General features: G+C 44.9%; 1 protein-coding gene across 5 annotated transcripts in view; it reads left to right on the top strand.

Moving 5' to 3' along the window:
• The window catches only part of IMPDH1 (inosine monophosphate dehydrogenase 1), a 125,921-nt gene extending 117,593 nt beyond the window's left edge, over positions 1-8,328 (top strand). For 4 of the 5 annotated variants that reach the window (XM_075273824.1, XM_075273826.1, XM_075273828.1 and 1 more), the window contains exon 16: positions 7,331-8,328. In XM_075273824.1, the coding sequence (XP_075129925.1) occupies positions 7,331-7,422 (92 nt within the window). In that variant the 3' untranslated portion in view covers positions 7,423-8,328. The remainder of the gene's footprint in view (positions 1-7,330) is intronic. The other variant, XM_075273825.1, reaches the window with a different exon arrangement.
• The last annotated feature ends 4,923 nt before the right edge of the window (positions 8,329-13,251 follow it).

Here is a 13,251-nt window from a genome sequence, read left to right as displayed (position 1 = left end):
CTCCAGAGGACGAGCCAGGACACCACTTCATCTGCCTCCGCCACTTTGTTGACTTCTACCTCATCCTCCCCTGGTCCTGTCTTATCTCCTTCTCCTGCACCATCAAAGGCACCATCAGGCGTTTCTTTACAACAACCCACCATCTCTCAGACATTGGAGCGGCGGCAGAAATACACTGCTAACCACCCACACGCGCAAGCCTTGAACGCCAACATCGCTAAACTGCTGGCCCAGGAGATGTTGGCGTTCCGGCTTGTTGAAACTCCCGCCTTCCTGGACCTGATGGCAACTGCGGCACCTCGCTATGCCGTCCCTAGCCGTCACTACTTCTCCCGGTGTGCCGTCCCCGCCTTGCACCAGCACGTGTCACTCAACATCAGGCGGGCCCTTAGTTCCGCGCTTTGCACAAAGGTCCACTTGACCACCGACGCGTGGACAAGTGCATGCGGACAGGGACGCTACATTTCACTGACGGCACACTGGGTGAATGTAGTTGAGGCTGGGACTGCTTCCCAAACTGGCCCGGTGTACCTCGTCTCCCCGCCTAACATTCCTGGCAGGGACACGAGAAGAACACCCCCCTCCTCCTCCTCCTCTACCGCCTCCTCCTCCGCCACCGCCTCCTCCTCCGCCACCGCCTCCTCCTCCGCTGTTAGATTGACCCCAGCTACGAGTTGGAAACGTTGCAGCACTGGCGTTGGTAGACGTCAGCAGGCTGTGCTGAAGCTGATCAGCTTGGGGGACAGACAGCACACTGCCTCCGAGGTGAGGGATGCCCTCCTCGATGAGACGGCAATATGGTTTGAGCCGCTGCACCTGGGCCCAGGCATGGTCGTTTGTGATAACGGCCGGAACCTGGTAGCAGCTCTGGAGCTTGCCGGACTCCAACATGTTCCATGCCTGGCCCACGTCTTCAACCTAGTGGTGCAACGTTTCCTAAAGAGCTACCCCAATGTTCCAGAGCTACTGGTGAAAGTGCGGCGCATGTGCGCCCACTTTCGCAAGTCGACAGTAGCCGCTGCTAGCTTAAAATCTCTCCAGCAACGCCTGCATGTGCCACAACACCGGCTTTTGTGCGACGTCCCCACACGCTGGAACTCAACGTTTCAGATGTTGAATAGAGTGGTTGAGCAGCAGAGACCTTTGATGGAATACCAGCTACAAAACCCTAGGGTGCCACAAAGTCAGCTGCCTCAGTTTCACATCCATGAGTGGCCATGGATGAGAGACCTTTGTGACATCCTACGGGTCTTTGAGGAGTCCACAAGGAGGGTGAGCTCTGAGGATGCGATGGTGAGCCTTACAATCCCGCTCTTGTGTGTTCTGAGAGAATCCCTGATTGACATCAGGGATAACTCAGATCACACAGAGGAGTTAGGGATAGCATCCGATCCGTCACAGCTGGAGAGTAGGTCCACACATCTGTCCGCTTCACTGCGTTTAATGGAGGAGGAGGAGGAGGAGGAAGAAGAGTTGTCCGATGATGTGATGGTGATACAGGAGGCTTCCGGGCAACTTCGAATCGTCCCATTGTTGCAGCGCGGATGGGTAGACATGGAGGATGAGGAGGAAATGGAGATTGAACTTTCCGGTGGGGCCAGAGGAGTCATGCCAACTAACACTGTGGCAGACATGGCTGAGTTCATGTTGGGGTGCTTTACAACCGACAAGCGTATTGTCAAAATCATGGAGGACAACCAGTACTGGATCTTTGCTATCCTTGACCCCCGGTATAAAAACAACATCTCGTCTTTTATTCCGGTAGAGGGGAGGGCCAATCGCATCAATGCTTGCCACAGGCAATTGGTGCAGAATATGATGGAGATGTTTCCAGCATGTGACGTTGGCGGCAGGGAGGGCAGTTCCTCCAGTAGGCAACCAAGTTCTCACCGGTCCACACAAACGAGGGGCACACTGTCTAAGGTCTGGGACACCTTGATGGCACCCCCTCGCCAAAGTGCCGCCACGGAGGGTCCTAGTGTCACCAGGCGTGAGAAGTATAGGCGCATGTTGCGGGAATACCTTTCCGACCACAGCCCTGTCCTCTCCGACCCCTCTGCGCCCTACACGTATTGGGTGTCGAAGTTGGACCTGTGGCTTGAACTTGCCCTATATGCCTTGGAGGTGCTGTCCTGTCCTGCCGCCAGCGTCCTATCTGAGAGGGTGTTCAGTGCAGCCGGTGGCATCATCACTGACAAGCGCACCCGTCTGTCAGCTGAGAGTGCCGACCGGCTCACTTTGATAAAAATGAACCACCACTGGATAGAGCCTTCATTTTTGTGCCCACCTGTGTAAAGCACCCCAACATGAAACTCCATGTCTGTACTCAACCTCTCCAATTCCTCCGCATCCTCATACTCATCCACCATAAGCGTTGCACAATTCTGCTAATACTAGGCTCCCTCCAACATGATTTCCCCCAACTCTGCTGGTTAGAGGCTCCCTCCACCCTGATTTCCACCAACTCTGCTGGTTAGAGGCTCCCTCCACCCTGCTTTCCCACAACTCTGCTGGTTAGAGGCTCCTTCCACCATGAATTTGCCAAAACTGGGCTGTTTAGAGGCTCCCTCCACCATGAATTGGTCCAAACTGGGCTGGTTAGAGGCTCCCTCCACCATTAATTGGTCCAAACTGGGCTGGTTAGAGGCTCCCTCCACCATGAATTTGCCCAAACTGGGCTGTTTAGAGGCTCCCTCCACCATGAATTTGCCCAAACTGGGCTGTTTAGAGGCTCCCTCCACCATGAATTGGTCCAAACTGGGTTTTTTAGAGGCTCCCTCCACCATGAATTGGTCCAAACTGGGCTGGTTAGAGGCTCCCTCCACCATGAATTGATCCAAACTGGGGTGGTTAGAGGCTCCCTCCACCATTAATTGGTCCAAACTGGGCTGGTTAGAGGCTCCCTCCACCATTAATTGGTCCAAACTGGGCTGGTTAGAGGCTCCCTCCACCATTAATTGGTCCAAACTGGGCTGGTTAGAGGCTCCCTCCACCATGAATTTGCCCAAACTGGGCTGGTTAGAGGCTCCCTCCACCATGAATTGGTCCAAACTGGGGTTTTTAGAGGCTCCCTCCACCATGAATTGGTCCAAACTTGGCTGTTTAGAGGCTCCCTCCACCATTAATTGGTCCAAACTGGGCTGGTTAGAGGCTCCCTCCACCATGAATTGGTCCAAACTGGGTTTTTTAGAGGCTCCCTCCACCATGAATTTGCCCAAACTGGGCTGGTTAGAGGCTCCCTCCACCATGAATTGGTCCAAACTGGGGTTTTTAGAGGCTCCCTCCACCATGAATTGGTCCAAACTTGGCTGTTTAGAGGCTCCCTCCACCATGAATTGGTCCAAACTGGGGTGGTTAGAGGCTCCCTCCACCATTAATTGGTCCAAACTGGGCTGGTTAGAGGCTCCCTCCACCATTAATTGGTCCAAACTGGGCTGGTTAGAGGCTCCCTCCACCATGAATTGGTCCAAACTGGGTTTTTTAGAGGCTCCCTCCACCATGAATTTGCCCAAACTGGGCTGTTTAGAGGCTCCCTCCACCATGAATTGGTCCAAACTGGGCTGTTTAGAGGCTCCCTCCACCATGAATTTGCCCAAACTGGGCTGGTTAGAGGCTCCCTCCACCATGAATTGGTCCAAACTGGGGTTTTTAGAGGCTCCCTCCACCATGAATTGGTCCAAACTTGGCTGTTTAGAGGCTCCCTCCACCATTAATTGGTCCAAACTGGGCTGGTTAGAGGCTCCCTCCACCATGAATTGGTCCAAACTGGGTTTTTTAGAGGCTCCCTCCACCATGAATTTGCCCAAACTGGGCTGTTTAGAGGCTCCCTCCACCATGAATTTGCCCAAACTGGGCTGGTTAGAGGCTCCCTCCACCATGAATTGGTCCAAACTGGGGTTTTTAGAGGCTCCCTCCACCATGAATTGGTCCAAACTTGGCTGTTTAGAGGCTCCCTCCACCATGAATTGGTCCAAACTGGGGTGGTTAGAGGCTCCCTCCACCATTAATTGGTCCAAACTGGGCTGGTTAGAGGCTCCCTCCACCATTAATTGGTCCAAACTGGGCTGGTTAGAGGCTCCCTCCACCATGAATTTGCCCAAACTGGGCTGTTTAGAGGCTCCCTCCACCATGAATTTGCCCAAACTGGGCTGGTTAGAGGCTCCCTCCACCATGAATTGGTCCAAACTGGGGTTTTTAGAGGCTCCCTCCACCATGAATTGGTCCAAACTTGGCTGTTTAGAGGCTCCCTCCACCATTAATTGGTCCAAACTGGGCTGGTTAGAGGCTCCCTCCACCATGAATTGGTCCAAACTGGGTTTTTTAGAGGCTCCCTCCACCATGAATTTGCCCAAACTGGGCTGTTTAGAGGCTCCCTCCACCATGAATTGGTCCAAACTGGGGTGGTTAGAGGCTCCCTCCACCATTAATTGGTCCAAACTGGGCTGGTTAGAGGCTCCCTCCACCATTAATTGGTCCAAACTGGGCTGGTTAGAGGCTCCCTCCACCATGAATTTGCCCAAACTGGGCTGGTTAGAGGCTCCCTCCACCATGAATTGGTCCAAACTGGGTTTTTTAGAGGCTCCCTCCACCATGAATTTGCCCAAACTGGGCTGGTTAGAGGCTCCCTCCACCATGAATTGGTCCAAACTGGGGTTTTTAGAGGCTCCCTCCACCATGAATTTGCCCAAACTCTGCTGGTTAGAGGCTCAATCCACCCTGATTTTCAAAACAAATGTTGGTGCCAACCTCAACTTACTACAAGGGCCAAATTCACTGCTGGTGACAAGCTCTCCTCACTGCAAGTGCCAAATACACATGTTTCAAGGTGTTTTCCTACTGTCAGAGAGGTGGTATTGAGTGTGTAAAGTGTGTAGTTGTTAGGCTGTGATGTTGGGGTAATAGAGGGTCTTTGGTGTGTTAGATGCCCCCAGACATGCTTCCCCTGCTGTCCCAGTGTCATTCCAGAGGTGTTGGCATCATTTCCTGGGGTGTCATAGTGGACTTGGTGACCCTCCAGACACGGATTTGGGTTTCCCCCTTAACGAGTATCTGTTCCCCATAGACTATAATGGGGTTCGAAACCCGTTCGAACACACGAACATTGAGCGGCTGTTCGAATCGAATTTCGAACCTCGAACATTTTAGTGTTCGCTCATCTCTAATGGCCATCACCTTGTCAGTAATTGTAGTGCAAACAACCTATCTGTCACCCATCCCCCCCAGTCTTTATATGTAAAGTTTCAGCACTGATATGAACTTTTCAGCCAGTCCGAGACCTTAGTAGGTTTGTGCTCAGAAGATAAAATACGAACCTATGAGAATAAAGAAAATACATTAACAAAGCCCTCTACCACGCTATATTGGACATACACCAGTTGTAATGACACGATATGATATATGCTGCCTCAAAAAAAAAAAAAAATCTTAAGGGTGGCATGCAATAGTGGAAATCACTTGTGTAATAGATGATGTGAAGTTGTAGTGACACCCTAGAGGACGATAGTGCCATTCAGTCAATTCAAACCGTAGGTCCCGTTAAGTCTCAAGAGGTCCCAATGTAACCAAAATGGAGGAGGATACACTAAACAAAATGCTACATACATTGATAAAATCAAAATTGGTGTAGACCTGAATAAAGGCTCTGTCAAAGAAACGCCGTTCCTAGAGAGTAAATCTCAAAGAAGGGAATTGGCAAATAGAAGTAACTTATGAAGTGTACATCCAATACACCATATGTGTCGCCCTCCAAAACCCAACTGTCACAACAACAGCACCCAACCATACATGAGAGTAAACTTCAATATCCACAAGAACCAGAGTGCCAAAAATCCTGCTACCTGGCAGGGGAGGGATGAAGCTATGGAGGCAAAGAGGATGCCCTTATTCAACCCATAAGGTTTAACAGAGTTGAACCAGAAAATCAACTGCAACGCCTTCTGTAAGATGGTATGATCCCAATCTCCTCCTTGTGGTGACTTGCATACAAGCGCTGAGCCTGGTAGCTTCATCCCATTCACACATATAAAGTGCTTGTTGTAAACAATAAGGATGCTGCGACCCTATCAATTATCTGGTGGATAAATCATAATGTTCTTCAGCCCCAAAAAATAAAGCAGACAGATGGGATCTTTAGAATTACTTTATCATGATAGTGGTAGTCTCTGACTAGTGATTTAAACTGTCATGTCTGCTGCTTGGTTCATTGAATGGGATTTGGTAGGTATAAGAATATTAGGCACAACTATGTGGGGAACATACACACATTATATGGTGGCAGTGGCTACTGTGTGGAGAGCATGATATGGTGGCTAAGAATTTTAGGAGACAAAAATGTTTTTTTCAGAAATGGTTATGGTAAAAATGAAAGCCGACCCATCACTAGATCTGTCACCCTCAGCATTTTGGTGTTTTGTGTGTCCAATCCGGGGTTTTGTTTTTTTTTTCTTGTTTTAATGTAGAGTGTGAGCCCCACATAGAGCTCACAATGTACATTTTCCCCTATCAGTATGTCTTTTTTGGAATATGGGATGGAAATCAATGCAAACACTGGGAGAACATACAAACTCTTTGCAGATGGTTTTTTTTTGCCCTTGGCGGGATTTGAACACCAGGACTCCAGCGCTGCAAGGCTGCAGTGCTAACCACTGAGCCCCTGTCCAATCGGTTTTTAGCCATTCCAAATACATAAGCCCTCTTAGGAGGTGTTCATGCATAGCAATTTCACACTGATTTGGGGGCATAGTCCACCTCCAAATTAGTGGCAGGTTCCACCCAAATACTGCCTTCAATTGCTTTCAGTGGGAGGCACAGAATGCTGACTGAAATAAGCATACTGCTCGATAAGACCCATTTATCTGGGTTTAACAATTGTTGAAATGCCAGGACAGAATGACGATTCTCTGCATTAGATTTCCCCACGAGGAATTCCTCCATTTTCCATTATGTGAACGGCCCCTCAGTATTGCTGAAATTTAAAGGGCTTATATCTTTTAGTCTCTTCTATGTGCTCAGGGTTACGGCATCAATCCTATTATGCGCAGCTAACAAAAAAAAATGCATTGTGTGCTCCTAAGTGGTACGATATAAAGATGCAATTTGTCTCACCAAAATCAAACCATCATACGAGTAAGTCCAAAAAAATAAAAAATAGTTGGCTCTCAGAAGACTGGGACAAAAAGAGGAAAATAGTATGCATTGTCCTGGAAGTCAAAGCAAGTTGTCATTAAGAAGTTAATCAAAACTGAATTGAGTCTTGATTTATTTATTTTTTTTAGCTTGTATTTTCTTTACAAATTTTGTTACCACTGTGCTTTTGTTCTTCTCTTACTAGTTACGAGAAGCGGCTATACTGAAACGGGGAGACGTAGCCATCGCCAGTCTACTCCCAACATCCCGACTCTTGTCCCGACCAAATCTACATGATGCTTGAAGATTTGCTCCTTTGTTCTCCCAAGTTCTTCGCCTTTTTCCCTTCTCCCTATTATGCAGGAAATCCAACTCGGCAATGTTTACCTACTCGCTGCGTGGCATGGTATTTGCACTAAGGACATCACTCTATGGTTGTGTGAGAGAGACTTCTTAAAGAATGGAACACCAAACTACTGCCATGCTGATGTACCAGTTTATTTCCTTGATTAGAGATGCTAATAGTTGTTACATTTGCAGCATTCCTTTCCTTCTGTATATTGAAGACTGTTGGTGTTAAGCCCTTTTGCAAAAGTGTTTAGAGGTGCTGTGCTGTTAGAAGGTTGCTATAAAGGAGGACCTACTCTGACATGTTTCTCACACTCCTAATAATGTGAAGTATTGGAAGTGATATAGTACAATAATGTGGACAATCTGCTGGCTTTACCTCCCTTTTAGTTTTCTAAATCCTGCATTCTGAGGCCTGAACGTAGGATTCAAATCAGTTTCAATCTAGTACAGCAGGAATAGGGAAGTGTGTGAATCAGTGGGGTAGGGATTTATACCTCTTACGCATCCATTTTAGGTGTTTAACCCCTTATTTTTTGAAGGGTACAGCAGGGACTGTACACAGATCAGCTATATGTTCACTTTATACATCCTCAGTCACTTTGCTTATTACTGGAATGTGTTTTTAACAGAATGTTACATGTTATGGATGAGCTATTGTAAGAAAGACCTTTTAAGAAAACATTATTTCATACATATTTTAATTGTTTTTTTTTTTTTTTTCTTAACATTGCAATTCCTTACATCTAGTGAATTGTGAGCAATATATCTATTATATATTTATTACCGTGTCATGAACATCAAGCAATAAATCTGAGCTTCGCCTGCCAATGTGTTCTGGTACCTGTAATTACTGAATTAACTTTTTTTAATTGACATATTTATACTAGTGCAACTAGAAATGTTCTGCTGGCATCTAAAAAAAATTTTTTTTTTTTTTCCCTAACTCCAGGGTCATTAATATGGTTATGCAGGCCATTTATTGATGAGCTATTGTTTGGTATTTTTTTTAAATGAATGGGTCTGAGCTGCAGTGTCATTCTTGGTAACGAAGTGCTAAACTGTCTGCTTCTGGAGTGCTGTAGCCCTTTAACCCCTTAGCGACCCTTGACGTAACTGTACGTCATGGGTCGCATGGGGATGTATGGAGCGAGCTCACACGCTGAGCTCGCTCCATACAGGGCAGATGCCGGCTGTATCATACAGCCAGGACCTGCCAATAACAGCAGCGGTCGGTGCCCGAGCCGATCGCTGCTGTTAACCCTTTACACACTGCGGTCAAACGCGACCGCAGCGTGTAAACAGCGCAGGCGGCATGGGCGCCGCCATGTTTCCCCGATCGCCGCCCTCCTGAACGTCACATGAGGGCGGTGATCGGTTGCTATGACAGCCGGAAGCCTATTGAAGGCTTCCAGGCTTGTCTCTGCACAAGATCTATTAGACGATGCCAGAGGCATCGTCTAATAGAAGTGCTGCGATTTTCCTATTCACTGCAATACTGTAGTATTGCAGTGAATAGTATGAGCGATCAGACTCCCTAGGTTTCAAGGTACCTAAGGGGTCTGATCATAAATGTAACAGAAGAAAAAAAAAAAGTTTTTAAAAGTATTAAAAAAATTAAAAAAAATATAAAAGTTCAAATCACCCCCCTTTCCCTAGATTAGCTATAAAAGTAATTAAAGAACATTAAACATAAACATATTAGGTATCCCCGCGCTCCAAAATGCCCGAACTATTAGAATATTAAAACATTTATCCCGTACTGCGAACGGCGTAGCGGCAAAAAAAATAAAAACAGCCAAAAAGCGTTTTTTTCAACACTTTGCCTCTTATAAAAAATTGAATAAAAAGTGATCAAACCATCAGATCTTTCCCCAAATGGTATCAATAGAAACGTCATCTTGTCCCGCATAAAAAGACACCACAACCAGCTCCATACATGGAAATATGAAAAAGTTACAGGTGTTAGAACATGATGACACAAATTTTTTTTTCTATTTTGCAAAGTTTATCATTTTTTTAAAAGTATCAAAACATTTCAAATACTATATAAATTTGGTATCACCGCGTTCGTACTGACACGTAGAACACAGGTAACATGTCATTTGTACCAAACAGTGAACGCTGTAAAAATTAAACCCATAAGAAAATGGCGCAAATGCATTTTTTCTCCAATTGCACCTCATTCTGAATTTTTTTCCAGCTTCCCAGTACATTGCACAGCATATTGAATGGTGCCATTACAAAGTACAATTTGTCCCGCAAACAATAAGCCATCATGTGACTCTGTGAACTGAAAAATGAAAAAGTTATGGCTCTTGAAATGTGAGGAGGGAAAAACGAAAATGCAAAACCAAAAAATGGCCTGGTCCTTAAGGGGTTAAAGAGGACCATTCACATCCTCATCGTGGTGCATTATACGACGAGAAAGCCAACAGTCCGCTGAATTCAGTGCATTCTAGCAGCCAGGCTGTACTTGGACATGGGTGTTTGTAAGTTCCAGGAGTATCTGTAACTTCCAAACATTACCCACTGTCTCTAGCATATGTAATGTGCCCCAACTAGCTTGTACACAATTTACTGATCTGGAGAATATTTGGAAGCTGGTAAGGCACATAATGTTATAAGGTAACTGAACCATGAAAATGTCATCCTTACATAATGGTATTGGTTTTTTTTTTTTGGTTTTTTTTTGGTTTTTTTTTTTAGGTACAGTGTGTTTAAAATATAGAAAGTAAACTGTAGGAAAGAAGTGCAAATGGCAATTGAATGAGTCTGATGTGGAAGTCGTTTATGGTGTGTGTTTCTGATAAAAACCTTGAAGATCTGTTTGAGCAGTTCCACTAGAAGCCTCTCTATAGTCTTTACCTGAGTATATAGGAAAAAATAAAATGTAGACCTGGAATATATTCTATACATCCTGTGTGTGCGAAGACATTGGTCAGGCAATATATTTTTCCTTATAATGCTGTTTATTGGATACAATGAACACTGTTTGACTAAAATTATGGAACCAACATCAAAAAGTGACATCTTATACATACTAGAAGTGTGGTTTAGTACAAGATTGCTAATGTGGTTGCAATGCTTTTGACTTTAAAGTGCCCCTAGCCAATATGCGCTTGTCTATTATTCTATAATACTTTATGTTGCCCCGCCATCGGGTACAGTTGAAGCAAAAGCAGCCATTCTACAGATGGATCTTGTGTAATGTGAATTATCTGCACAAGCTCAGTACAGATATTGGCAGACTATGGATGCTGTTTGGTTTGATCTCTGCAAGCTGCAAAATTGTGAGATTGAACTTTAGGCATTTTGTAATCTGGGGTTGTTAATGATTGTTCCTGTGTAGGCAGTGTGAAGGGGAAGGAGTCCTGAAAGAGCAATTCCCTCTGACATCAGTTTGCCCAAATAGGGAAACCCACTGAACTGGCCATCTTCATTAGATGGAAGACAAATCTAGTAGGATTGACTGAAGAGCTAATGGGTAAAAGGGCAGCCTACAGAAGAACTTGAACTATTGAACTTCAATATGCCTAATCCTTTGCTTACTCTGGGAGGGTATTTTCCCCATTCCCTATTTGAATGTGCATGCTAGTTGTGGGTTATCTATACTGAAAGAATATACTGTGCTAATTGACAGTAAACCTACCTGTATCATTTTTTAAAAGGTGCAGCATTACGTGAACTGACAAATGCAGAGTAAGCAGCACACATAATACAAGGCAGAGACTATAATCAAAACTGGGAAGGGTACAACATGTTATGTGTAGGCCGGTTCATTTGTTGCAACCATTCAGCCACACAGCATTCATACTGCCCTAGTCCCAACACCAATCAGTAGCTGTATCAGACATCTCTAACCAGCCTGCCATATCTCTTCAAACTAGTGAGCATTCTCTAGTTAGGTACAATCCCTCCAAGAATATTTAACTGCAACCACCACATTACAATGGTTGTTTACAAACCATAAGTTGCTTTGTAACATCTCTTGTAGACTTGGAAGTGTTATGCAAATGAGGTAGTTGGTGCAATTGGGGGTGGGGGTTTCAGCTTTGGGAGTACTGGTCCTGCTGCTGGTGTAGGATGACTGGTGCCATACCATTTGTGGGTGGTGCAGGCAAGAGATTGTGTTCTGAGAGGAAATTGCAGTGTTTCCAGAACTGAAGACCTGCCCCTGGTGCACAAAGTACCTCACTTACTTAAAGTGTCAAAGTTCTCCTTCTCTAAATCTGCCAAAATAACATATCTCATACGTGTGTTTATCATAATGTTCTCTGTAAGGGTGAATTCACACTGAGTAAACGCTAGCTTATTCTGAACGTAAAACACGTTCAGAATAAGCGGCGTCTAAAGCAGCTCCATTCATTTCTATGGGAGCGGGGATACGAGCGCTCCCCATAGAAATGAATGGGCTGCTTCTTTCACTCCGTGCAGTCCCATTGAAGTGAATGGGGAGTGCCGGCGTATACGGCAAGCTCTGCTCATGCCGGAGCGTACACGCCGGCACTCCCCATTCACTTCAATGGGACTGCACGGAGTGAAAGAAGCATCCCATTCATTTCTATGGGGAGCGCTCGTATGCCCGCTCCCATAGAAATGAATGGAGCTGCTTTAGACGCCGCTTATTCTGAACGTGTTTTACGTTCAGAATAAGCTAGCGTTTACTCAGTGTGAATGCACCCTAACATGCTGGTGGCAGTTCCATATGCTCAGGGGAAGTGGTAGACTCCATTTAAACAGAATAGTTTTTGTTCTTAGGTCTGTGAACTGAAAACCACTTATAAAAGCACTTTATTAACAAGAAAAAGGAAACCTACATAATAACACACAGATTTCCATGTGACACTGATTGCAAATATGACTAGGAACCCATATTTTGATGTGAAAAATAATGTAAAAATATGTATATATACACGAGACAGATTGCTTACAGACCTATAGACATGTTTGTGATCCTATAGGCCCATGCACAGATTTTTTTTTTTTTTTTTGTCTCTGATCTATTGGTATTTATAGGTAAGGTTCTGTTACCATAGTTTGTATTTTGTCAATAGATGAGAAATTAACAGCAAGGCCATCATAAATCCTAGTAGCCATAACACCAGTGTGAACATGGCCTAAAGCTGGCCATACAAGTGAGATTTTTGGATTGCTTTGATGCACCATATGATTGATGGTAGACACTATACAATCCCTTCAATGTTAATAACTAAACTGCCAAGTCAGAAGGTTAGTTTCAAAAATGTAATTTCTTTTTGCAAATTTTCTGATGATCAGACAAGAGTGGAGGGTCATGCCAAACAAACTCTTTCAGACAACCACTGAAACTAGTTGACAGTATTTTTATAATCCAACATTGGCTGTTTCGGCCAGCTAAAGTCTAATAAGTCTGACTAGCCCAAGATTTGCACTGCAGCAGACCTGCAGCAATAATAGATGAATGTGTACCAATACTCTCCATCTGGAACACAGGGCACTTTGTGGATCCCTGTTCTTGTGATTACTTTGCAGTCCTATCTTTGGGAACCCTAGCGGTCAGACAAGTGTCTCTAGCAGGACAACCCCTGAAAGCTACAGTAAAGTGATATACTTAAATTTCTGGTATAACTAAATATGTACTAAAGCATATGACATCTCAAATAGAAAACATACAAAGCAACGTTAGTTTTTCAGATGTATTTTGTCTTCTGTACAAACTGTAAAATATGACAATGTTAATGTATTTGTGCATGTATAGCATATGAAAAAGCTGGACTGTAAACTGATACAAAATGC

This window comes from Leptodactylus fuscus, chromosome 5 (genome assembly GCF_031893055.1).
Source record: "Leptodactylus fuscus isolate aLepFus1 chromosome 5, aLepFus1.hap2, whole genome shotgun sequence".
In the NCBI taxonomy this organism is placed as follows: Eukaryota; Metazoa; Chordata; class Amphibia; order Anura; family Leptodactylidae; genus Leptodactylus; species Leptodactylus fuscus.
Note: the sequence above shows the minus strand (reverse complement) of the source record. Positions and strands in the feature narration are given on the sequence as shown.